At 43.3% G+C, this 27,307-nt stretch overlaps 1 protein-coding gene across 2 annotated transcripts; it reads right to left on the bottom strand.

Moving 5' to 3' along the window:
- Positions 1 to 25,815, bottom strand: LRIG2 (leucine rich repeats and immunoglobulin like domains 2). Of its 2 annotated transcripts, XM_049832057.1 has the most exons (19): positions 25,000 to 25,424; positions 24,748 to 24,914; positions 18,997 to 19,068; positions 18,428 to 18,502; positions 17,794 to 17,928; positions 17,124 to 17,267; positions 16,846 to 16,989; positions 16,091 to 16,234; positions 15,685 to 15,828; positions 12,857 to 12,937; positions 11,936 to 12,007; positions 11,730 to 11,798; positions 10,138 to 10,301; positions 8,598 to 8,918; positions 7,413 to 7,694; positions 6,332 to 6,781; positions 5,685 to 5,834; positions 4,103 to 4,384; positions 1 to 3,453 (listed from the first exon to the last, which is right to left on the bottom strand). In XM_049832057.1, the coding sequence occupies exons 2-19, from the start codon at positions 24,750 to 24,752 to the stop codon at positions 3,224 to 3,226; spliced, it is 2,964 nt and encodes a 987-aa protein (XP_049688014.1). In that variant the 5' UTR covers positions 24,753 to 24,914; positions 25,000 to 25,424; the 3' UTR covers positions 1 to 3,223. The 2 variants fall into 2 exon arrangements, with proteins under 2 accessions (XP_049688014.1, XP_049688013.1); XM_049832056.1 differs by lacking the exons at positions 24,748 to 24,914; positions 25,000 to 25,424 and adding an exon at positions 25,685 to 25,815.
- Between the last annotated feature and the right edge of the window lie 1,492 nt (positions 25,816 to 27,307).

Genomic DNA, 27,307 nt, shown 5'->3' on the forward strand with positions numbered 1-27,307 from the left:
TATATAGCATTTTATTGAATGAAGGTATATTACAATAGACAAACATATGTTACACATGCTATACAAAATATACATTCTTATGTGAGAAAAATATAAATAGACACTAGGAAATAGCAATAGGGAACAAGAGCAGTTTTGCTCACACTGTCTTATGAACCCCCAGTTCCTGTACTGTTAGTACTTTGGCATTGATTGAAGAAACTATTTGTGTTTACTGAAAGCAGAATGGCCACTCTGTCCTATCTGCACCTCCTGGAGGAAAAGGGAAAGAAGAGAGACCTGATTTTTTCTGCAAGTCTACCTAGGAAGTTTTTCCACAATGCTAAGCACAGCAAGGTGTTCACCTACTTACAAGCTTCAGCTATTTACAACCAGCTTATGGACCTTAAAGAGATACCATTGCTCATGGAAGGATGCAAATGTCCTAATTCATAATGGCAGCTTTTATAGGCCAATATCTCACAGAAATCAGTGCAGCTTTAGCTCCTAAATGGCTTCAAGAGCTAGCACTTCAGTTTGTTCTGGTGCAGTCAGCATGAATTTTAAAGCCTTGGTCCTGGCCAAGCACAATCTTACATACCTAAAGGGAATTCAATCGCACTAGGGAGTTGTGCCCAAAGTACACCTAAGGTCTAGACATCCACAGCTGTACTCTGACAGATCTGCATTAGCTCAACTCCACAGAAGAGATGAAAGAAAGTAACAAGCATTTGCCAAATGGCGATGGGAGACAGAGCAGCAGGAGGGGTGCTATTTTCCCACTAGAGAGAAATTGTGGGTCTCCAAGTGCCAAGAGGCACTCTGCCACAGCAGCCTGTGTGAGTATCCGGAGAAAGCAGCAAGCAGCCCAAAAGGATGAGACTTTTCTGCTGCTGTAGTTTCATGACATGACCTTTCTCATCTGGATTTAAATGGACAGTACTGGGTTACTGCAACACAGATAACTTTGGATTGAAAAAAAGCACCATGTCTAAAATCCTGTCTGGAAAGGAAAAGCCTGGAGGAAATAAAAACAGACAGGAATGAACTTAAGATTCTTCTTTTAGCATGTATGTTATTAAAACATTTCAGATGTCAGAGCCCAAAAAGAGTTTTACACCTGTGTTTTTTCTACTTTACCCAAAGATCAAGGACAATTGGATCCTCTTCCTACTAAAGCTGCTGGCTTCCAAAGCAACCATGGTTGCTTTGAGAGCATGGTAAAGAGCCCTTGATAATATTTGCTCATTTGCATAGATCTATTATTCATGCCCAAAGAGCTGTGGGAAAATAATCATTATTCCCATCATTTCCTCACTCATTTACTCAAATAATCCACAGTCTCAAAAGTTTCAGCTGTGATTCTGCATGACTGCATCTGATACTTCAGTCACACCCCCTTCTATCTAGGAATGGATCAATGGGAAGTCTTACATACCTCTCTTGGGCTGGTCCAAAAAGGTTTTTCTGTCTTTATAAAAATATACCACACAGCTGTTTTGATTTTAGTACATACCCTACAGCTTGGAAAAAATGCAACAATGACTAGGAAGAAAGCCCCTTGCTCTTCAGGCATAAGCATACAGCATAATGTTGAAGAACTCTAGTGCTGAGCACAACATATTTGTTGAAAACCCATCACTGATGAGTCTTTAACCCCTTCTACACAATGGTGCATCTTCCCAGGAGAACAATCTTTTCAGGAAGTCTTTATAATGTTCTTCCTCCTAATTTTGTTAGGCACATCCCACTAACTAATGAAGTTTTGTGCTTCCTCTGTCTCAGCAAATACTGATTTTCAGTATTGAATGGTTCCCTGCATATCATTTCATTTCTCACCTGTCAAATATTTAAACATTTTAGCCACACCAAGGTCTAGGGAACTATTAGAGAGTTCAACAGGGCAACAATTTTGCCTGATATTTTACAACAGAAAAGGACACAAGTGTTTCAAACTACATATGCCTCTTGCCTGTGCAGAAGAAACAAAGTCCACAGTATAGTTCACTAAGCATTTATCAAATGCTCTCCCAATTTATCCAATGCTTTTCATCACATTCTTTTTATAAGTTCATGTAACTGTCAGCTAGGAAAAATACATGAAGACCTCTCTGCAACATACACAAGGCTCTTTTTAAAGAGAAAAGCTTAGATAAACTTCTGAAACAAACCACTCAAAACTCCCACCTTATAGCTATTTTACCAGATGACCAGAAGGAAACATTTTCTGTACTGTTCTTTTTGTTTGCTATTTACAGGAACTTCTGCGAAGTTGGATCCTACAGCCTCGAATACAGGTTACCACTGCTTGTTAATGAAGGGTCTGTTGGGCTTTATGCTCTCCTGGACAAGACAGGTGCCTAATATAGAGATTTGAGGACCCTCTCAACACCTAAATGGGTCAAACTTGGAATTCTGCTAATGTCATGAAACAGATCAGCTTGCAGTCAGGTCAGCCAGGCTTAATGCATACAGACTTGTATGTAACAATGAAATTAATCAATAGCGCAATTTCACCACATACCTATAGTAAATTCACTTCTTTCCAAAACAAAGACAACTCTATCCCCTCAGAAACAAGCTTTCAGTCCCACAAAAAAAAAACCCATATGGCTTGATATGCAGCTGTCAAGACTAACAGTATGATACATACTTTGGCATAATAAAAAATATATTTACATTACAGCCAACACATTTATATGCTTAGTGTATACAAAATATTTATAAATGCAAATTTATTTACAACTAGAGTCCATTATTCATAGGAGAAAACAAGCCCCAAAGTAAGACTGGTCACAGATGCCTGCCAACAGTCTAAGGAACAAAAAGCTGGCCAAGAGTTTTATGCTTACAGTTACTGGGGAATTCCATGAGGAGGCCCTGAACATTTGTTTTCAAGCAGACAATGCAGTGTGAAATAGCTATGCATTCTTGAGAGATTTTCAAAGCATGCACCAACACAAAGGCTGCTTCCAACATCAGAAAATGCATGTTTTAATGCTATTCTTTTAGATATCACTAATCCTCCATGTGTTCTCTGTTGCACATTCCCATTTTCTAATACACAGAAATCCAAGGAAAAAGGGCATGTGCCACCTCCTCCTAGGGACTCTGACTCTGTTTAGTCAGCCTGTAATTGTAGACACATGTACACAAGCATCTTTGGCCTTGGGGTTAGTCCTGAGGTAGTAAATACAAAAAGTCAGTTGATACGGATTTGCTTTCAAGACTTCATTTTAGTGTCTTAAGTGGTTTCACTATAGTCATGAACGTTCCGTGTCCTATTAAAATCAAAGTTATGTTCACGTAACCTGTGGCAAGGTCTGGGTGAAGCAGCTTGTTCCCGGTCACTGTCAATAATGCCCTCGCTTCGAAGAGGTCGTGGGGTCTCGCGGGCTGACTGATGATGCAGAAAGTGTGAATGAGAGAGCGCTAGGTCTTTGTTTACTCCCCATAAAGGAAGCTGAAAAGGTTCTGAGGAAGAAAAATTAGAAGATGAACAGGAGTGAGTTCATAATAAACACACTCAAATTTTAGACAGGTATTTTGAGTTGTGCGACTCAGCAATAACAGTCTTTCTGAGGTTTTCTCTGTTTTTGAGAGCACATTTTACTGGATGCTCTCCCTTTTCAGCAATCTGTTACAGTAACCAGAAACAACACACAGAGTTTCAGTATGAATTTTTAAAAAGACTAGCTGGAAGGAAGTCAACATAAAAACAATCAATCTACAAAAAACAAGAACAAAAAACCCCAACTTTTGGAGTTCTTTGAGACTCAGGCCAGCTCCAACTGCAGGGCTACTGGAATTTCTTATGTGAAGCTTTAACTCTTAGCTAATAGATGTCCTTGAAGTACATGCAAAGGATCACATTCCACAAGCTTTAAGAGATGAACTGCAGATTAAGACAGACCATTTTTTTAACATCACCCTCTTCAACTCTTGGGTACTGGATGCGAACTGAGGGCTAGTTCTGAGAACAGGTGGTCAATAAACAGATGAGTTGCTCCACAAACTAAAGTTACTTGAAGAATTAGCTGTGTGTCCGTAGTAAAGGGCAGCACAAGGAAAGCCAGAGTTATCAGGGAATACAAAGCAACAAAAGGGAAAAGGGGACACTCACCATTAATCTGCTGGGAAGAGATTTTCTTTTCACTTATTTTGTCATGGTTGGTAAGGAAGACAGACATGTCTCTGTCTGCTAAGAGATTATCAAGAGTACTGGTTTCATGCTGGGTGCGTGCTGTGTATGTTTCCTTAGGCATCTGCACCATGAGATTGGGGAGAGTTTGATCCAGGGGGTCCTCTTCTGTGATGTAGGCATATGGACAGTACTCTCGTGTCCTGGAATAGATGTTAGCGTTGTCGTAACAGTCTGAGCAGATCACCAATGGCGCTGCACCACCTGATAAACACAATGGAAAAACAAAATACTCTCAAAGAGGATAAGGATGCTTGATTTCCATAGACTCTTTCACATCTTAGCATGATCATGTATTACAGCACTACAGTTTGAAGGGCCTTTATACAATTAACGTGGTAACAGAGTACTCAGCTTGACTGTTTACTGAAGTCACATGACAAATGCTCTAGGTCCCCACCATCAAAATTCTCAATAGCACTGCCCTTCTGAAGCTGACCAGGGGAAAACCATGGACATGAGCAAGTCCAGTCTCATGTTTGCTCTCCTGTTTCAAGGGCAAAGGGGTTCCACGCAGGTCCAACCAACTTAGGCACCAAGCTGAAACAGCCCTGGAATCAAACTAGAATATTTATCTACATAGGCTTACACTCTTAAACCAGACTTGTACCCTGCATGCCCACACACCTGAGAGCAGATGGTAAAGTGGTCATTGAGACGAGCTGCTTCTCAACTCCGTCCTGACACAGATGCTAGTGTAGTAGGACTACAGACTAGAGGGAACGGATCATGGGACAGACGTGAAAAACTTACACTGAAGGATCACTTTTGAAAGACAGCCTATATAAGGACTGGATGGCTCCTCAGCATTTGGATGGTAAAAAATAGCATCTCTGTGGACTCAGTGACACAAATATCTTAAAAAGCATCCAAACAAGATAGGGACATAGTGTAGACCCTTTCGTTGTAATTGTAGCAAGTGGACTGTATGTCTCGCAGAGGCAGTAATTTTATGCCAAGGACAAAAGGTACAGCAAGTCATCTTCCAAGCAAACTTTATTTCCACCTCTATCGCTTGGACTCTTGAGATGCCAAAGGAGAGGCGCAGCATAAAAATCTACCTTGACATTTAACCTAGGAATTCTCTAATGGCATCCCTGCCTTGCTGAACAGATCACAAAGCCTGAAGCAAAGAGCCTCTGGAGGGAACTATATTACTCTGGCACCTGAAGGACAGCAGTCATGACATCTACATGCAAAGGCACTCATAGCAGCTGCGAGCCCAGACATTGTTGGACCAAAGATTAAATGATACGCATGGAATGCAGAAGCCTTGATAGCACAATATAAACAAACACTAGAACAAAAACAGGAGATGCCTCAAACTTGGAACGATCAATGGAAATTTTCAGATTACCCTGAATTCTACTCTAGGACAAGTCACCTTTGATGTTAACATGCAGTATTATGCTGCATTGTGCAATACTGCCGCCAGCTACGAGGACTAGACTGTGCACTGGCATCCTGCTGAAACACAAGTAATACACGTGAGGACTTTGCTTACCATCTGTGCCTTTATGCACGTAGCTACCGGCTGGAGGCATAAGCTGCTGATGGCTTCCTGCCTCTGAGTTACTGTAGCCTTCCTGAGGCTCTGACAGAGTTCCTTGGGAGGACAGATAGCTGGGAATGTCTGCAGGTAGGTTCATCTCCTCTGCAAGGCATAATTAATATCGATGACATTAACAGCTAAGTGTGAAGATTTCAAGGTAGTACCAACACTATTACCCACATTAACAAAAACGTCATCCAGAATTTCAACTTGCATATAGCTATCTTTTTCCTACCTCAGTGACTAAAAATCCATATAGCTATTTCAAAACTAACAGGGCCAGAACAGCAATTTACATGCATTATTCCAGGTCCTGAAAACATTTGTAAGTTTATTCAAATATTTATTTCCAAACTTCACTGTTTTCCCTCAATGTAGAACAAATCTACTGTGTTAGGAATAAAACCAACACACTTTTGATATTTTAAAAAACCCCAACTCTAAAATGAAGAAATTTGAGCAAATCCCTGAAGGAATTTTAGAAGGAAGTCTTCAGTTATTCAATCTTATCCATCTGTAATGAATCCAGAAATTTCACCACTCTTAACAAGGGTTTTGGTTCAAAAACAGGGCTGAAGACTGTTGCTTTTGCACCTTACCTGTGTTAGTGATGCTGTAATCTTCACTCTTCCTTCTCATGTGGTAGATCACAATAACCCATACCAGGGATGTTCCCACAACACAGCACACCACGACAATAATCACAATGCCTATTGTTGTCCAGCCATCCTCCTCATGGACAATGCCACTCTGGGAAGAATCACAATTTGGAGAAGCCAGGACATTTAGGTAAATATGGCCACGCTCGGTGCCCAGTGTGTTGGACATAATGCATGTGTACTTCCCAGCATCCTCTAGTCCAGCATCCACAATGATAAGGAGTTGATTTGCTGCAGCAAAAAAATGCCGTTCTGTGACTGTCAAAGGGCCATCGTCTTTAGTCCAGTTGAGGCGAGGGGCAGGACTGCCACCAGCTATGCACTGCAAGACAGCAGTTTCACCTCGGGTTACTGTTCTGTCTTCCAGGGGCCTAACGAAGGAAGGAGTTTCTGTGACAGTGGAGGAAAAAAAAATAAAAAAATTGTAAGGTAACTTCATTGTGCAACACCAGTGTGTACTCCATGATATTTAAAAATCTGTTCTTACAATCTGAACCTAAACTTGAGCAATGAAACACAGGATTCAGGAAATCCTATGAGTTCACCTCTTCTGTGGATCACTGCAGCAAATGCAGGTACAGCAAACATCCCCAAAATTATGCTAGCCACAGTCTGCTTTATGTATTCCAATTCTATATTACCATATGACCATAAAGTTACAAGTCGGTGTCTTCAAAAATTACTTCACTCTAGAAGGAACTATCCTTCCATTATTACTCAGTATAGTTCATGTTAAGTGTGACTAAATTTGTTGCAAGGCAACACAAATTGTCTATCTAGTCTACACTGCTGGATTGAGATATGTCCCTCAGTTCTCTCCTACAAAGATAATACTAACTTCACTGGTCAGCATGGGTAGCTTAGCTTCTAAAACTTCACTGTTCAAAAATCATGTCAAGTCCTGCTCTTTGTACTATAACTTCACTCTTTAGGACTTAAGCTTGCTACTTACAGATAAGCTACACTACCACTGCAGAAGTGAAGGGATCCATATGCAAGCACAGATTAGCACACCACTTACCTAACACAGTCAGTGTGGCATTTGCTGACAAACCACCTGCAGTGTTTTGTGCCATACAGCTATAGATTCCCATGTCTTCTATTTTCACATTTGCAATAAAGAACACATCATCCTCAGGCATGACGTGCATCCTTCTCTCTCTTGCAGCAGGGAAGTCTGTGCCACCATCTTTCTGCCAGGAAATCTGTGGAGTAGGGTGGCCCTCTGCAGCACACTCCAGCCGGGCCATTGCCCCAGTGCGGATAGTAAGATCCATGGGGGTTTTCAGGAAGGAAGGTAGCTCTAGATCAAAGGAGACACAGTTTCAGTATTTTCAGCACCAGGGAAAAAGCAGCAAAAGCTCCACAGCACAGAATATCTGAAAACAAACAAATCCGAAACACACCTGTAGTTCTCCCTAAGATTCTTCTGAAGAACTGCACAAGTTTTCAGCAGTCATTTCTAAAAGCCTATCCTCCAAATTTAAATACAGTACCTACAGTGTTCATTTAAGATGATGCGAAGGACAACATTTCTCATGGGGAAAAGAGAGGGGAAAAAGTTTAGCCTTCTTAAGCCCTTTGTCATGCTTTTTCTTCCCTGGTAATAGGGAAGGTGAACTTCCATCTCATCAGTCCAAGTCTGCATTATCTGTTCTGGGCAAGCAAGAGCAACACAGGCACCTCCGCTCTCAGATACAACAGGGATCAGCGGTCTACTTACTGATATGAACACTGTCTTCTTACCTCCCTTCCCTCAAGCCAAAATAAACAGAATCATTATGGCTAAAAACAAAGGACTTCATAACTGATTTTTCAGAGTTTGTTTCCAGTCCCACCGGTTATTTTTAGTTGAATCTTCCCTAGCTTTACAAACACATAGGAAAGGTGCTTAGTTCTGAAGAGACAGCAGAGGGAGCTTTTAGTTTAAGAGACTTCTACCTCCATTTAACTAGGTGAACGACTAATTGTGTTAGTTATAATGAAAGCATGGGAGATATCTGCCCCTTTTGAAAAGTGAATGGAAGGCTTTTCACCCACAAAAAACCCCCAAACAAACCCCAAACATTTCTTTCCTCCTTTATAAAAAGATATTTGATACTTCTAAATACCAGTAAGACAGTCTTGCAAGACTATTTTGGGCCAGCTCTAGTGAAAAATAGACTTGTAGCTAAGTGTTCCTTCCTTTGTTACCATTATTGCTTACCATTGACAGTCAGCTTGGCTTTGTTGGAATAATTAGAGCCAAAGTGATTGGTGACAATGCACTGATACCTTCCTTCATCAGTGAAATTCACATTGAAAAGGTGCAGGACAGTGGTATACTCGACCACCTCACCACTTTGCTGCTGATATCTGGCAAAATTCTCAACCTCTGCATCATACAATACTTCACTGTCTTTACGCCAGGCAGTGGACATGGGTGAATCACTGCTGCTCACAGCAGTGCAAGTCAGAGTCACATTCATGCCTCGAAGAGCAAAGGTGGTCTCAGGATGCACTCTTATCTGCGGTTTAGGGAAATTATCTGAAAATAAAAGCACCGAGATTAGTTACTTTCCTCTTCAACTTGCAATAATATTGCAAGAAAACTCACTCAAAAGACAATGTAAGCAGAAAGAAAGCTTTGGGAACAGATGTCCTGCTTGAGGTGCACATATTCAGCTGTTTTCAGTTGGAAATCAAGCTGTGAAAGAGGATTAGAACCACAGATAGCGTACAGAATAAGCATTGAAAACAAGCAGCGTAGAAGCATGTCTTGAGGAGCAGAAGCATGTCTTGAGGAGCGCCCTGCATTTTGTACAATTGTCTGGAACTTGCTATATTTAGATCACACACAAAAGCCATGGTCAGCTGAAGAGCTAGGTGATTTTATGGAGGACTGAGACTTATTTTCAGATAGTTTAGATATCTTGAAGAGCCTCTAAGTTCTACAAATTCAAAGCATAGCAAGCTGGCAGTTCACTCTATCTCATCCCACTCGATGAGAGTTACTTCAATACCTATTATTTCAGCAAAGACATTTTTGTAGGCACACACAGCGTTCAGTGTCAGGCACCACGGTGGTAATATTAGAATGGTGAAGTGGGTGCTTGTGCCTACATGATGATTATTGTAGCCTTTACCACCAAAAGCATGAAAGAATTGCACAAAGTGTTACACAAGTAACACTAATCAGACTGCTCACCCAGAACACCAGACTATTTCCAGGCCTGCCACAGACTTCACACATGACTCTGGGCAAAGAGTCCCTCAGTTTTCCATCTCACAGTTTGGTTACAAAAATAAACAGGCTTATGTCCGAAACTGTGGTGGCAGAGACCAGATAAACATTACAGATATGGAGCATCAGAAAATGTGCAAGAGTATTAACTACTCTAGCCTTGCTGGTATGGACAAGAACCAATAAGGAAGTGTCAAACAGCTCTTCCAAAGCTAAAGGCATTCAGAAGCAGGGAGAATGGAAGCATAATCAGCTTTTAACAGTAACCTAAATGAAAACCAATGCAGTCTCACAGAATTACTCCCTCAGGTTAGCTTCAGTGCTCAAATACAACAAAACAGAGCAAAGAGAAACAGAACTAAATCCCAAACTCCAAAACAGACCCCGTGATGTACACAGGCCCACATATGCATCATGGCCAAGACCAAGTACCTCCAGCAGTGCTACAGCCAGATTTCAGAAAGGCACCTGCACAGACTTGTGTTACCATGTTTTTATATCAAAAGTCATTAAAAATACAAACCACAGACAAAGTCATCAGGGTCCACACTGAGAAGGCTTTGTCCTGCTAACCATTCAGGATGAGCACAGCTAACATTTACAGCCTGCTGTAAATGGCTGTCAGTGAGCCACTGTGGCAGCCATTTCAACTGGCAATCACAAAGCAAGCTGCTAGTGTTCAAAATTCTGCAGAAACAAGGCAAAACAAAAGTGTGATTAAAGTTTATGTATTTCACATTCCTACACGTGATTTCATGCAGCAAAACAACTTAAAGCACATACGTTCAGTAATTTCAAGATTTCCAGTATTCTTTTATGCCTACAGGTATTTATTATAAAATGTTAGTTACGTAGGCTATAAACAATCCAGAAAAACCTTCCCTCCATGTGAGCATTAAAACCTTACATTTCTTTTTAATTCTGAAGAAAATAACCTTGGATTTTCAACTTCTAAAAAAAAATATTAAGCCTGTCTTTACAATTATCCCATTCCTCTTTAAAGCAATTAAAGGGGAACATAACACTGCAGAGCAGCTCTATGTCTCAAACTAAACATACTTGCCATTAGGAAAGGAGTATAAGCCTCAATACTCATTTTCATGCCAGCTAATTAATATTTAAGAATCAAAGTGATTTGTTTTATACAGGTATCTACTGCAGATTGCTTTCTCTGCTCCACAGAAGACCTGCAAACAGGAGACAATGATGGGTCACTTTTTCCCCCACCATCTGATTTCAAAGCTTCCTAAATATTATGTACAAGTATGACTGACTGGAGAAAGTCCAGCATTTTAACAAGAAGTGATCTGCCACTAGATGAATCCAGTAGTGAGAGAGGAGAGGCATGCAAACAAGCCACAATTCTATCCTGCTGTTTGCCCATGCATACCAACAAATCCTCACTTTTAAGATACTTCAGAGAAGGCAATGAAAGTCTTTAACACCTAAAACGTGTCTCCTCAAACTGGCAGATCTTGCAGACTTAGTCCATCTGGCCAAAATTAACTAATTGAGTAACAGTTTTAAAACAGATTACACGATATTCAGAGACTTTATCTCAGAGACATGACTGCGTTACAGTAGGATTAGTCTTGGGTGTAAAGGTCACTTCACATTATAATACTTTAAATGTCTGAAGATCACAAGAGGCTCTAGCAGCTTACGCATCTGCTGAGCAAGTAAAAATTCTTGCCTAGTTGTGAATTTTAAAGTCTTTCCCTAGCCCCAAAAATGGGAAGACAAAATGTAGGTCTTGCTAACCCCTCCGAAAGATTCCTGATGAATTATTTCTTTCATTCACTGTCTACATACCAGCATGTGCTTAGCTTGCTGCAAACCCATAAGATATGAAAAACAGAATGGTTCAGCACTGAAAAAAAAAATAATTATTTTCTACTAATTGCAACTAAGGAAATAGAGGTGCAGATTTTATCAAACCTTAAATCTAAGTATACTGCTACTGACTTTGAGTCGATAATTTACCAGCATTGCTTTAAATATTTCACGATGAAAGCAGACACACTCCAGTCAACTTCAGCCAATCCTACAATGGCTGAAGGATTCTTTACAAGGTAGGACTTGTAAAGAATCTGTAAATAATTGTCATGAACTTACAGCTCCTTCAGGTGAGCCTGGGCAAATGCATTTTCTTGGATGGACATTACTGCATTGTTGCTTAAATCTCTAAGTTAAACAAAGAGAACAATAATGGTTAAGTATGATTTCATATGCTACCTTCAGTTAAATTTTTGAAAATTTGACAGAGAATACAAGACTGAAGTTGACAAATAGTCAGAAGTTCTACAAAGTAAAGTACTTACAGATGTTCAAGTCCTTCAAGACCAGAGAATGCTTTTTTGGTAATAGATTTAATCTGGTTTCCTTGCAAGATTCTGAAAGACAAAGCCCCCCCAAACCCAGAAACCAGTCTGAATGTCAATATGATCATAAATAAGACCCAAAAGAAGTTCCCTATGATGTTTAACTAAGTATTTTCTAATTCTAGCGGCACTAAAAGATCAACCTTATTTTTTGAGCTTAAAGGCTCAACTAGTTTTCCCAAGAACAGGGTTTCTTTTCCATTCTCAACTTAGAGATCTGGGTTAGAGATGTGTCAGAAGGTAATTTAAGACAGCAGAATGAAACAGTGATAAGTAGAACTTGGGAGCAGAGCAATAACTTCCTAAATTGGCCACAATCACATTAGTTCCTGAGACTGCACGCTCATACCAAGCTGTTTGTTATAAGCAATGTCTGTAGCTCCACAGGATGGAGCCTTCCACAAAGCACATGGCACTAGATGAAATGTGCAGTCTAAGTACCAAAAAGCTGTTAATTCAGTAGTGTTACATATTTGCTCAAAAATACTTTGGTTTGCCTTTTTTTTTTTTTTTTGGTAAGCAATAACTTTTACCGAAACTAAAGAACCACAAAAAGTGACAATCATCACACAGCAGGACTGGGCTATTCAATAATAAATGCAGTCAAATACTTATTCTTAATTTCTTCAAATTGGTGCTGCTAGGTGACCCAGTGCTACACAGATCCAACGCTCCTGAACATGGAACCCAAACCCCTATCAAGAGGTTGTAGCACACAAGTGGAAACACACTGAATACAGCTGCCAACTAGAAAGGCTTTCTGCCTCACGCCACTAATTTACTATTACTCAATATTTTGCACTCTCCCTCTACTCCGCGTGCCTGAGAAGTACTGCCATCTCAATGGTTTGTAATACATACAGTTTATCCAGCCTGCCAAGTCCCACAAATGCTTCATTTGCATCTTCTATGGCCCAAGAGATTTCATTGTTCCGCAAGTCCCTGCAGGAGAAGAGCTTTCTTATAAAGAAGCCTTATAACATCATCATGACCCCTGCTAGTGGTGAGCTAGGGAAGAGAACTTACTGTTGTACAGGCCAGCTATGGTGTTCTGGCACAGTATCACCTGGAAGGTCTCAAAAATCTTTTATAAAACTAGCTTGTCAGAAGATGAATATCCCATTTCAGAGATGCAAGGGAAAATAGAATCGTTCAAGATCAGTGCTGCAGACAGAACCACAAACAAATTCTGCAGTACAACTTCTTGATGTGGTATTTAAGGAAAGACCCAGTCTGACTAGCACTTGTCATGTGATGGACTATTTACCAGAAGCTGGGAGAGGCTCCTGAAGCAAGTTGGTTCATGTAAGTGAATTAACCAATACACTAGCAGCATTAATCTTCCTGAGTAACAGGCTTATAATAGCATTAGCATATTAAGAGATTACACACAGGTTACAGTGTAAAGCTGCCAGGCACAAAGTAGTAGATTTTCAGAATGAAGTTGATATTCTGCTCACAAATCTTGTTACCAGCTAATGGGATTTCTGTTTGACCTCTGCACAGCACTTCGGCCCCTCACATAGAAGAGCGGTCTAAACAGCAAAAGCAATCCAGCAATATGGTTCAGAGAGGATTAAATGATTTTTAGAGAGAAGGAGAAATAAATTCAGCTGCATTTTTAGCCCGAAAGGCATGGACTGAGCCAAGAGTTTCTGTCAAAGCCACAGTTTTCATCTGTTTTGATACCATTGTGCACAGAAGTCCCTGCAGACAGGAGTGTGTTTCAAGGAAAATAGACCAACAAAAAATAGTCTGTACAGCATTTTACTAGATATTAGATGCATCAGCTTGATGGAGCTTCCAAGCAAGTCAAGTGACACAGAAAGCTAGCTACATATACAGGCAATTGTATGCATCATCTCATATAAACACTTCTTTCCTTGTGCCAATGGCAGAAAAATGAAGTATCTGCTTTCCCTTGGGCAAGACTGTAAATTGCGTAGAAACATCCTGGAAGAGACTGGGATCAACCTCCAGGACATCGTCAATGGTAACACATTATTTTCTTATTTTTCTTACTTTGAAATACAGAAGTCTTGTTCTTAACACCACACAGCAATCATTTCCACAATTAATATATATACACTTTAAAGTTTAGGACAAAAAGAAAAGAATTTCATGATTCATGCATCACAAGGTCTTAACAAATATGACCTTGATACTTGCTCACATTAAGTATTTTCCTCTTTGAAAATTATCCAAACTAAGGTACTTGACATGGATGTGATCTAATAAGAACGACTAGATGAATAATATGCCAAATTTATTCCCAAATTGCTAATTCCTGTGATTATGAAACTTGTTTCTAGAATTATCTCCAGGTCTGCTTCAGAATTTTAGATTGTGAATGCTGGAGGGGTCTCAATGCCAAACTGCTCACAGTATTATGAAGTAAATAACGCAGTAAGATGTAAAACTTCAGTGCTATTCTTAGATACACCTTTAATCCCATTTTGCTCTTATTACCTTGTACTTAATATACAGTTTCATGATTTATTCTCGTTAATTAAAGCTACATTGCAGAATAGAGGCAGGAGCTGAACATACAGAGAAATATTTATGTCAGCCTTAGCATTGAAACAACCAGTATACAAACAACAATGGAACTAATCTGACAGCAACACGGTATCTCCTGTTGTTTGAAGTACTTTTACACTCCACTACTCAGACCACTTAGCAAAATGAGTGAGCAACCCAAAAGAAAAGCCCCTCATTGTGTGAACCGAGGAGTTGGCTCCTCATGCTTGGCTGGGCACAAATGCTTGGAGCCTTGTTAATCACCACCGCCCTCTGTCCCGCGCATTCCAACCCCGAAGCAAATGGCCAGCCTCTCAGCTGTTGACGCCCCTGAGGAGCCCAGGAAAACCTACTAATTAATCTGCTCTTGTTCTTTTTCATGCTACTCTAAATCTAAGAAATTAGTTTTAATTATTTCATTAAAAGGTTGCATTAAGGTTAACAGAATATGACTGCTTACATAAATCTCTCTGGTAAGTTTGCTTATTTAAGCATTTATTTAATGAACTGACAGAGGGGTTATAAACTTTCACTCCTTTCTCAACTACCATTGTTTAGGATTATTACAACTATTCAGATCTATTTGGGACACTTTTTTTTTTTTTTTTTTTTATTAAGAGCCAGGATTGCATCTTTTCTTGTCAGAAATGCCCAATAGCTGCAGCTGCTATGAAAAGTCCTGGCAAGTGCAGAGCTGTGCCTCTGACAGCAAGAAGTAATCCTACACCCCTCCTATACGCTATGTCTATGACTTCAGCACACAAGCAGGGTGGGCTAAACCGTACCTTCCGCAACCAAAAGGGTTCACCACTTGGCTTCTGAGGTTCCAACCCTAACAAAACCCTCTGGAATAAAGACAGGTCCAGGCTGACCATTCACTCCACACCTTCTCAGAACTGGTATGACATGCAACTGGGCACTCAAGGTCACCAAGCCACTGTTTCTTATCACCACTAAAATTAAGTGGTTGGTTTGTTTTAGCTGGGCCGCAATTCTTTTACCTCAGCAGACCAAAAGATTATCAGCCCTGCCATACCTGCAGGCAGGACAGCACACAACAATGCCAAAACACTGATCTCAGGCTTGCACGGTACAATATTCATTGTCTTTATTTCCAAAAGCTTCAGTGCATTAAACTGAGATTTCAGCTAGAAGTTTTCTGTACTTACAAGGTTCGAAGATTTGTCAGACCTCTAAACACACCATCAGCAATGTGACTAATGTGATTGTCACCCAGGTTTAGTTTCTCCAATAAACCAAGTCCCACAAAGGCAGACTCCTTGAGGCGAGTTAGCTGGTTGTACGACAAGTCTCTAGAAACATTGAACATGCACTTTTAAAGGCAAGTAGAGGGGGATTAATTATGAAGATACTATTGAACTTAATCGACTATTGCATTTTGATTAATTTCTCTAACAGAACACTTACAAATATAAGTAAAATCCACAGCATTACCATGGGCCTAACAAGGAAATTGAGTACTTCCTTTGGCAATTCATTCTTCCTACATATGTGCTATCCAATCTGTTATTGCAATATTACAAAATCCCCAATGAAAAGCAGCCCAGGACTTACAGCTCAGAAAGTCTTTGGCAGAACTCCCATGCATCTGGACTGATCCTGTTAATGGCATTCTGGCTAACATAGAGTTGTTGCAATGTCCGCAGACCATACAGCCAGCCCTTGTTTACTTCTGTTAAGTTATTATGTTCCAGTTCTCTAAGGAATTAGAAGGAAAAACATTTGCCAAATAGATAATCAATGAAATGTATATTTACAAAAATTTCATCTTGTGGATCTCAAAATTATTTACTAACACTAAGCCTTAGGCAACCTGAAATACATGATTATATTCATTCCACTGAAATCAAAATAACGAACTAAAGTATATGAAGAACTGAGTAACTCAACAACAGCTGCAAAGATCCAGTGGCAGAAGCAAAACGGTAATCTTTGTTCTCAATGAATACTTTTAAAAAAAATCTTTTGCTAACACTGCATGGCATACCCTTGCGCTATCGCTGTCGAACAGTCACACAGCAAAGAACCATCCCATGTTATGGGGAGCGCAAATGAAAACCACCAAAAAGCAACCTACAGAATCAAAGCATTCTTGATCATCGAGTGGAAAGAAGTTGGGGAGAGAGCCAATATCTTTCCACCTCTGAAATAACCAAACATGATACCAAAATAATGGGGAAATACAGATCTGTATTTCTTGTGAAGCTCATCAATATCTCAGTACAGCCTTGATGTAAGGGAAGCCATACAGGACACAACCCTCCACAGCTAGAGTCCCTAAAAGAAATTCCACCACTAGGCATACTCACAATTCTTCTATATTACCCAGGCCAAAGAATGCTCCATCCATTAGTCTGCTAATCCCATTGCGCTGCATTTTCAAGGATTTTAAGGACTCCAGTCCTTGGAATGTAAGGCTTTCCACTATTTTAATCCGGTTTCTTTTCAGTTCCCTTTGATAAAGATGACATTCAAATATTAAGACATCTTTCAATAAGCACCACTTTGTGAAAGTCAAGAACACATATTGAGATGAACAACACAGCTGCAAACACCATGTTTTTAAGCTTTCAAGACTGCTACTTACAGAAACTGCACATGAGGCAATTTGAAGATCTTTGGTGGAATCACACTAATCCTATTTCTGTTCAGCTTTACCACCATTAGTGAGCTAGATAAGTTATCAAGACAGCCTGCTTCTAGAGTAGTTATTCTGTTGTTACTGAGATTCCTAGGAAAGAAAGAGGAAAAGAGGCCTTTCAGAACATGGACAATTTTATGAACACAACTGCACAAGCACTTCAGAGCAACCACTTATTATTAGAACTCAAGTTCCCTGTGAAGTCACATCACAAATCTGAATGGTGGTATACCAAACTAAATCATTTTTCCCAAAGGAATCAGTGCTAGGAGCTGATTTTTACTGCATGCTCATGTTTCAGTTAGACATGGTTAAAACGGTGTCAACAGTGATCTACACAAAATGGGCAGAAATCATTCCATGTCCCTGCTGGGTGAAGTACCTGCACTTTGACAACAGCAGTTACTGTTTTCCATACTATTTGAGAAAATGCAATACAGATTGGTATGAAAAGTATTTTATTTCAAGCACATTTGTAGCTATGTTAAGGCACTACTATCAGTTCAAAGCCATGCAAGACTGCCTACTTTAAGACAGTAACTTAGAGTAGATGAGGTCTTCAACATTATTGTTGTAGAGCCAGGAATCCCAGACATAACAGATCACTCATACTTACAGGTACTTCAGTTGCATCCGTGGAAAAGAAGAAGCTTTAATTTCTGAGATAAGATTAGAACTAAGATCTAGATTTTCCAAAGAAAGGTAAACTTGGAGTTGCTCAGCATTTATTTCTGGAATGGTGTTGTGTACCCTGAAAAATACCAGCAACAAATACAATTATCAAAACATCCCATCCTTCAAGTTGCACAGCTGAAACAGTTACAGGATTCTGTGTATCAACGTTATTGCAAGCCTCTTAAATGGGACATGTAACACACACTTCAAAAGTGTTGATTCCTAAAGCAATACCGAAAATCCAAGAGCTATTTGCCACCTTGACATATGAATAGATTCAAATTCTGGGGCCTGTAGCTGGGCTGTTCCTTGTGGGAACTGTCACCCCTAGGCTGAATCCCTCCCCTTCAAAGCTGCCTGCCTTGGTTGACTGCATTTTATTGGTAATTTAGGGTGACTTGATTGTCTAACTGATTTGTATTTCTTTAGAGAGTGCTTACATATTCCCTAAAGCACTTTAGATGAGTAGTATTTCAAGACAAAAGGAGCTATGTTTTCCTACAACTTGATAGCAGAACTCTAATAAAATTCTCCCATTTGTTAAACAAGAAAAAGGCAGACAAGCTATTACTTACAATGAGAGAAGAGTTATATTAGAAGTTGTTTCTCCAAAATATGGAATTTCACTTAGCTCATTGTAATTCATTTTCCTTAAAAATAAAAACAAAAAAGATTACTGGCACTTCAAAGAGAAGCAACCCCCTTCTGTACACAGCAGAAATAATTCATATCACAGAACGCATCTAACAATTTTGTTATGTTAATACTTAGTAGTTGACAAAAGAGACTCCCCAAAAGCTTAAGTACTAATCATTTGAACAATTTAAGAGTGAAACATACTAGTTTTTACCATTTTTGTGAATACTATTACTTCTCTTTAATTTAGAATCAGATTTAGTCAAAACAACCACTTCTCATTTCTTTTTAAAAATATCGGTCTTGTAATCTTTAATGAAAAAGTTTTCTGCTCACAAAGCATCAGTTTTACACATAAAATGTGTTGCCAACATAGAGCATCCATTTTTAATTAACTGACACTGAATATTTCTACAAGTTAGACCAGATATCTAGACATGCAATGAAACGCACTAATTAGAATTAGGTAGGATATCTTTAGATTTTATCCTCATAAAAAACAACTTACACTTCTTGTAGTGTATGAACAGACAAATCAATGCTCCAGTTGGATGACAATAAATGATTATGACTTAAATCCCTAGAGAACAGAGAGAAAAGTTATTCTACTCTGGAACAATAAAAAAACCAAACAAACCACCCACAAACATGTATGCTTTATTCAACCTAAAAGTTTTAAACCACATTTATGATACATACAATTCCTCCTTCACCAAACGAAGAAGAGATTCCTCCTAGCTTCTTCTAGTGGTCACTCACAATAAAACTCTAGACAGTTCTATTTCTCTACTTGAATCAAATAACTTCTTGTTAAAAAGGCTTCTTGAAAGAAAGATCATACCTGACCAAAATATTTTTCCTTTAAATCATAGCTTTACAGACAATACTTGCCTATCTTTCTTACAAAACGCCTGTTATTGAACTGTTTCCTGTAGCAATGATCCCCATTTTGTCCGCCTGCCCAGCTTTTCAAAGATGCTGACTAGTCAAGGCAGGCTTATTTTAAAGGAACAACATACACACTACACACAATTACCAAACAAGCTGGAGGGGAGAGAAACATGAGGCTGGGAAGCTTACAGAAGGCATGCTTTAGTGCCAGTTGGTTTTGCTTATAGGAAACAAATGCAGGAGTTGGAGTATTAAATGGGCAAGAGAGTCATTAAATCTGGTTTGGTTTTAAAGCCCATACTGGATGTTGATGCTATTCCCATTGCTTTAACTTTAAAGCAGTATTTTACTTTTGCCTTGGACTTGGTGCATAAAGTGTTGAGGGGGGGAGGGGGGAGTCCACTTCTGAGAGCTAACTCTTTGGGCAGGAACTATCTCTATTTTGTGACATGAGTCAAAGCATGACCAAAAAAAAAATTTAAAAAAGAAAAAAATCACATTTGTGATGGAAACCTGGTTCTAGCCATACCAGTGAGGATGGACAGACATCAGTCCAAAGGGTGAAACCAACTCATCTTTTTGATGCCTTTCTGGCACAAGTGCAGAACAGAGATGAGTCCCCAAAGCTTATGCCGTCATGTGTTGGAACAGGCCTGTCAGTGCCACCGAGCTCATGAAACACGACTGATATCCTCACCACAGTCAGAAAACTGCTGACAGGTGCATAAATAACTGGACACTTCCTATTAAATCAAAAAGTCTGTCTCTGTTAGCTAGTTGTGCCTATCTGTCAGCAAGGCTTCACACTTCTCACTCCATTTCTGATGTCAAGGACAGAGGTATCATGAGCTATTTTCAGCAAAAGCTGTTCACCTCCTGATGAGCTTCTCTGATAAGGTCCTGTATCACTGATTCTCTTTAATGATTACAGACATAGCACAGTACATATTTACTACAGCTGGTTTTCAGATTATAAGGCAGGCTGCAGCTCTGCTGACACAGGAGACAAAAATACCCTTTAAGAACAAAACTACTATGTATCTGTTAAAAAGAATAGTAAAGTGTAATTGATCACAGTTAAAAATATTTCTGTTGACAACCAGGCTCAGGCAGTCGGCACCCACACACTTGTCTACTCTTGCAATAGCTTTGGGCCTGTGGTCGACTTCGACTACCCCAAGGGTCAAACCTGTACAGACACGAAGCTGCCCAAAAAACATGACTAGGGAAAGAAAAGAAATTGTACCGATGCCCTGACTGAAGAAGGGGTTGCGGTACAAATTTAACCCTCGCCAAGTACCAGTAAGCATCCGTCGGTGGGTGTTAACGCTGCCACAAGAACCCTCCATGCAGGGAAGACTTGCCACTAACCAGAAGACAACCTGAGCAGGACCTGGTTTTATTCACCCCAGTGCTCATGGCACCAGATATACTTTTCATCTGTAAGACCAGAATCTATTGGGAGAGAGCAAGGACTTGACAGACTATTTGTTGTTAACTTCCACTCAGGCTCAGCAATAAAGATACTGTTCTAGCAATGAATTATTAAAATCCTGGGTGTCATGGCAAGTCAGACGGTTCTTAATGTATTCTTTTAATTACATCAAGATGTAAATTACACAGATACAGCAGCAAACAGGTTTGCAAACAATTATTTATTCCTACAACTTAAAAAAAAATCAAGAGAACCTGGAAAAGAGAACAATGCACATGCAGCCGCTGAACGCCACTCTGCAGGCCTGCTCCCTCAATATACGTAGTAATTAACCCATCCTAAATGCCAATAACACATAAAACCAACCGAGTATGAACTGCTCCTAGAGCAGCCTTCCCATGTCAGGAGAGGCTGAGCGCTCAGGACACCTTCTCGGTCCGTCTGGCTCCACCCTGCCCACCACAGCCGGAGCCCAGCTCAGCCCCGGGGCTCTGGGCATACCGAAGGAGCCCGGCACGGCCAGTGGGAGCCATCAGACACTCACAGCGGCAGGGGCAGCACTGATCCCAAATCCCAGAGGAAGACAACTCTTTCCTGGATCTTTCAAACATGCAGGCACCCAGCCAGTGCTGAGGAGACTAATCTTGGTAGCAGCGGGTTTAACCAGACCGGGAGTACTAAGCCACACTATTTCCAAAGGACCCGAGCGCAACACGGAGGAAGGATGAGACAATGGACACAGAAGACAGTAACACACTCCTCAGGGTGTCCAGATAATACGCTGATGAGCAAAACCATGCCGTGGGTGCTGAGCCAGACCAACCTGTGTGTCAGGCATGGTTAGCGGGCACTGACAAAGATCTCAGGAGTCAGATTAATATGCAAAGAAAAGAGAAACTTGATTTTTCTAAGGCTTTCAGGAAGAATATAATGTAATAGAATATTTCAGTTGGAAGGGACCTACAATGATCATCTAGTCCAGCTGCCTGACCACTTCAGGGCTGACCAAAAGTTACAGCAAATTATTAAAGGCATTGTCCAAATGCCTCTTAAACACCGACAGGCATGGGGCCTGGGTGATGAGGATCTGCTAACATTAAGCTATCCCCCACCCCCAGCCTACTGTCTTACAACTAAGTTAGAAATTAAGATTTTAATTTAGAAAGCCCAGGCAAGTATTTTTCTATTATTACTCAGATTTGGACTACAACAAAGATTTCATTAACAGTAAGTCCTCGTTCAAGAAGTTGGGTATAGTTCATACATAAAACAGTTCTGACATTATTTATATCTAGTTACTGTTACTGATGCTTTTTGAAATAGACTGACTGATCAGTAAATACAAAGTGAAATATATTATCTCATTTTCTGTGTTTATAGTTCAATCACACAGCTAAGATTCCTGCTATCATGCAGAACCAGATATAATTCCCTTGCTCCGAAAAAGCCAAAACTGAAGAACCCGTCATTTTAGAAACACTTGCATTTTTGCTGAGGCCCATGTTATGCAAGACACAGAGCAAACATGCAAAACTTGTATTTTAGAGATTCATCTGGTATTGTATATAAAATCATCTAAACATTCATTTTGAGCTTAAGTGGTATTCATCTCAAGTAAATAAAACAGAACGCACACACCAAACTGATTACTGTATACTTAGTCCTGGAGAACGATCTTAATTCAGCCCAACTGAGCATACCCACTTCCTCCCCTGTGGCACTGTGCTGGTAAAGGTGTTGATGCAGCAAGGCAGCCAGCCATTTGAGCTGAAAATACATAAGCTCACCCAAAAAACCTGTTATGAATGGAACTTGCTGAACTAATTAACTGATACCTATGCTACTTTTATTCATCGTCTCCCTAGTTACCAGGATACATAAACACACTGTCAGGCACTAGTACAGGACTGGAAGGCAGCGACCACCAGCATCGTGCTTCCCTTTCCCCCTACAGATGACTGCCCTACAAACAGGGCTTGCATCCTTTGTTCTAAAGAATGTAATGTTAAGATGCAGACATATCAAAAAATATTCAGTAACTTCTTGACTTCCCTACCCTTTTCAACACCTGCCAGGTTATCCACAAAACATATGCAATTCAGCAGGAAAAATGACGTTACAGTTGCCTGAATACTTCCATCATGAAAACAAGTTCTGAAGGTACTCTCCTGGCCTTATTAAAAGCAAAAAAACCAAACAAAACCAAAAACCCCACACACTGGAAGCATCACCTGCAAGTAGTTTGAAAGGGTTAGGAAAACCAAGAATTTTTAGTCCTCAAAGTTATGTGAAATGATATCACAGAACTAAGAGGGAAAAGCACATGAAGGACTTTTTCATGCGAGACAAATTAAGCTTTGATTAATTTTAAACAGCTTGTATGCATTATAGCTCATTTAGATTCAGAACTGCTAGAGCAGTCCTAGTGAAGAAAAAATGTCACACACACACACTTCACGTGCCAAAATCCTGAAAGCCACAACAGAGAACATAGACGGAATGGATTGAGAGCAGCCCTGAGGAGAAGGACTGGGGGTGTTGGTTGACGAGAAGCTCAACATGACCCGGCGATGTGTGCTCACAGCCCAGAAAGCCAACCGTATCCTGGGCTGCATCCAAAGAAGCATGACCAGCAGGTCGAGGGAGGGTTTCTCCCCCTCTACTGTACTCTGGTGAGACCCCACCTGCAGTTCTGCCCCCAGCTCTGGGGTCCTCAGCACAGGAAAGACAAGGACCTGTTGGAGTGGGTCCGGGGGGGGGGGGGGGGGCACAAAGACGATCCAAGGGCTTGAACACCTCTGAGGAAAGGCTGAGGGAGTTACGGTTGTTCAGCCTGGAGAAGAAAAGGCTCCAGGGAGACCTTACAGCAGCCTGCCAATACCTAAAGGGGCCTACAAGAATGCCAGAGGGACTTTTTACAAGGGCATGTAGTGATAGGACAAGGGTTAATGGCTTTAAACTGAAAAAGGGTAGATTTAGATTAGATGTAAGGAAGAAATTCTTCACTGTGAGGACGGTGAGGCACTGGAACAGGTTGCCTGGAGAAGTTGTGGATGCCCCATCCCTGGCAGTGTTTGAGGCCAGGTTGGATGGGGCTTTGAGCAACCTGGTCTAGCGGAAGGTGTCCCTGACCATTGCGGGGGGTTGGAACAAGCTGATCTTTAAGGTCCCTTCCAATCCAAACCATTCTATGATACACTTAATTATTGTTTGCAGCACATGTCAGATTGCATAACATAGCACAGCGCCAGCACCACTTCTTCCCATTGCGTTTTGTGCCAAGCAGTTTTAAACACACCCTCTATCAGCTTGGAGAAAGATACAAGTATTTGTTGAAGCTTGAAAACTTGCTCTCCAAACAGCATGGATATTGTTTTGCTTATTAGCCACCTGATGAACTGCCAACTCACTTTTCCGGGCACTGACACCTTCCCTGACAAGTGCTAATGTTAAGATATCCTCATACCTTTCTAAACATGAGTGTTTTCACAGACAAGTTAGTGGTATTTCTGTGCTGAAATACACATTTTCTCTTAAATATTTCCAGTTGCTTACCATGCAGGGAAAAAAAAGAACTACAGAACCACAAAGGGGCAAGAAGGTGACAAGCTTCCTTAGACATGCCCAGTTTTTAATACAGATCAGACTCTTGAGTCCTGCTAAAGGAATGCCTGGAGTTAACTGAACAGTGGTTTGTATGTTTATACTATCTTCCAAAGAGGCTTTTTTTCCCTCTTGGTCTGGAATAATGTTACTTTTATCAACCGGGAAAGATTATCATTTCAAGAGGGCCCAAGAACTCCCCTGTGCACAAAAGAGGGATTTGATATCCCTCATACTTCAGCACCTCTTCCACCCGAGTACGCTTTAGCCAAAGGTGACAAACCCAATGGTGACTATAACAGTAATGGCCAAGGAAAGATAAAGGCGTACCGCATTCAACCCGTGTGAACACTGTGTATTTAGCACATTGTCTGAAGTCTTGGGAGCAGAGATGAAGGGTGGCTCTTAGTTCTTTTGTCCGTTTTCTTTTTTTTTTTTTTTTTTTTTTTCAGAAAAACAATGGCAGCAAATGTCAAGGGGAGTCCAGAATGGTTTTCCTGAGGGAGAAGGAAGGAGTCACCGAGTCGCAAAGCGGCAAAGGGATGCAGAGGAAATCAGAAGCAGTAGGAACTGCCACAGTACCCGGCTGAAGTCAGGAGCCAGAAGGGAGTACTTCCAAGGACAATCATAAGGGACTGCGTCCTACAGCCTGACCTGACATAAACGTTAAGTCCTGGCTTGACTGGCGTTGCCAAAAGTCTTACTAACCACACAACCTGCTTCTGCTTCATGCTCCTCTCAAACGTTACTGTCGTGTACCAGGATATGAAAGGCAGGAAAGCTGTGCCTCGGCGACCCCGAAGCATGGAGCCTTCCTTCGGGCGCTTGCTGGCACAGCGGGGCCAGACCCTCCTCCGCTCCTGCGGTTTTGACTCGGCCGCTGCCGCTGCTCCTGCGAGCCAGGCTCCGGAGCCGGCGGCCGCCTGTTTCCTCCCCCGCCGCCGCAGCACTGCCCACGGCGCTCCGGGCCCGTGAGAACAGCCCACGGACACCGAGCGCCGGCACCGCCGGCCACTGCGGCCGGCCGCGCCCGCCCCAGAGCCACACCGCGGCGGCCGGAGGCCTCCCGCAGGCCCCGGCCTCGTACGGCCCTCCGCCGCCGGGCCCCGCACGCCCCCGCCGGGACGCCGCTAGGCCCAGGCCCCGGCCCCGCACACCCACCCCTCCGCCGCCGCCCGTTAGGCCGCGGCCTAGCGCCACAGCCCGCCGCCCGCTAGGCCCCGCGGCCCACGCCGCGCCCCTCCGCCCGCCCCCTGCGCTCACTCACAGGCCCGTGGTGCCGGCGGGCAGCGGCGGGATCCTCCGCGGGCCCGGCCCGCCGGGCAGGCGGTGCCGGCTGCAGTCCAGCAGGCCGCGGCGGCAGGAGCAGGGCGCGGCGCAGGGCTTGGCGGCGGCCGCCCGCGCCCACAGCGCCGCCGCCGCCGCCAGCAGCACCATCAGCAGGGTCCGCGGCAGCGCCCCGCGGGCGGCCCAAACGCCCGGCCCCGGCCCCGGCCCCGCTGCCCGCATCCCGCGGCCCGGCCCGGCCCGGCCCCGCGCCGCCCGCCCGGCCCGGCCGCCGCGCCCCGCCCCGCCCCGCCGCGCCACCTCAGCGCGCAGGCGGCGAGGGGCGGGGCCGAGCTCCGCGGGGGCGGGACCGCCCATGGTGGGGGTGGGACTCGTGTTTGCCCCGCCCCGTCCCCGCCTCACAGCGGCGGGCGGTGGCGGGGCGGGTGGTTCCGGCAGGGCGCGTCGCCTCGTCTCGTCTCCCGGCTCCCCCCGCAGCCTCGCCGTGGGGTCGGCTCCGCGGCTCGGGGCGGTGCCGTCAGCATCGCTCAGGGCAGGACCTTCTCGGGGCGGGGGGGCGTGGTGCTCACGGAGGGCGCCGCGGAGGCTTTCCGTGGCTCCGCGAGCCGAGTGTTTTCACCGGGTGCTTGGGCCTCTCTCCGCAGGCCCCGCTCGCTTGGGTTGTGAGCGAACGGCTGACCGCGCTGCTTGTGCTGAGGAGAACCTGCGCGAGAGGGGAGGCCTTTCCTCACAGGGCGCCTTGGCGGCGGCTCCCGAGGCCGCGCGCCTCCGCTCAGCGGCTGCCGGGGCAGCGTGCGCCGGTGGAGGGGCACTGCCTGGAGAGACCCCCAGCCTGGCTCTGCCCTGCCAGTGACTGCGCTCCCACAGCCGGCGCGAGGGCAGCCGGGCCTGCGGGGCCTCACCCCCCGGCAGCGGTCTCTGCAGTGCCGGCGGTTGCTGGCACAGACTGGAGCACCACCAGCGTCCAGCCCTGCTGCCAACACCTGGTCACAGCCTGGAGCGGCCGAACCACCGGGCACCTGCAGCCTATCACTGCATGCCCTCTGCAACCCATCCATCCCATCTGCGTCCCGCTGAGGGGCCCGGGCTATCCCTGCACCCGGCTCCTGGAGGCGGTGGCTCACTGCCATGGCCGTGGCTCCGTGCCGAGCCACCAAGGGTGGCCAAGGGCTCTGGGGAGCAGGACCGCAGGCACCTGGTGGGTCCACCCCATGATTCGGTGGGAAGCGCTTGGCTGTTCCGGAGAGACCAGGAGGTCTGAGGGGTCTCTGTGCCTGGGCAGTGACGGAAGCCCCGGGCACTGTTCGTGCCGTTCACACACAGCCACCTCGTGGTCCTGGCCATAGCCTGGAAGGGACACGTCTGCAGGACGTCCCTGCTCTCCCAGGGTCTGGCTGCCCACCGCATCAGGCTTTGGGTGGGCCAGGCACAGGCACCGTGCTCCCCGACGCAGCCCTGCACGTGCGGCTGCACGCAGGCCTAGGTGCTGCGGCGGCTGGGCTGGTAGCTGGTGGCCAACCCAGCCCGCCCAGTCAGTGCGGGGCTGCCGGAGGATCCGTCCCAAGCAGGCTCAGGAGAAAACATCCCGCCTCGCCTCGGGTCA

This window comes from Accipiter gentilis, chromosome 29, assembly GCF_929443795.1.
Source record: "Accipiter gentilis chromosome 29, bAccGen1.1, whole genome shotgun sequence".
In the NCBI taxonomy this organism is placed as follows: domain Eukaryota; kingdom Metazoa; phylum Chordata; class Aves; order Accipitriformes; family Accipitridae; genus Astur; species Astur gentilis.

What these genes read in the sequence shown, in the direction of transcription:
- LRIG2 (XM_049832057.1), bottom strand. An exon ending in AATATAACTCTTCTCTCATT is followed by an intron (nt 17,929 to 18,427) that starts GTAAGTAATAGC and finishes GGTATTTTTCAG; the next exon opens with GGTACACAACACCATTCCAG. An exon ending in CGTGCATAAAGGCACAGATG is followed by an intron (nt 4,385 to 5,684) that starts GTAAGCAAAGTC and finishes TGTGTTTATCAG; the next exon opens with GTGGTGCAGCGCCATTGGTG.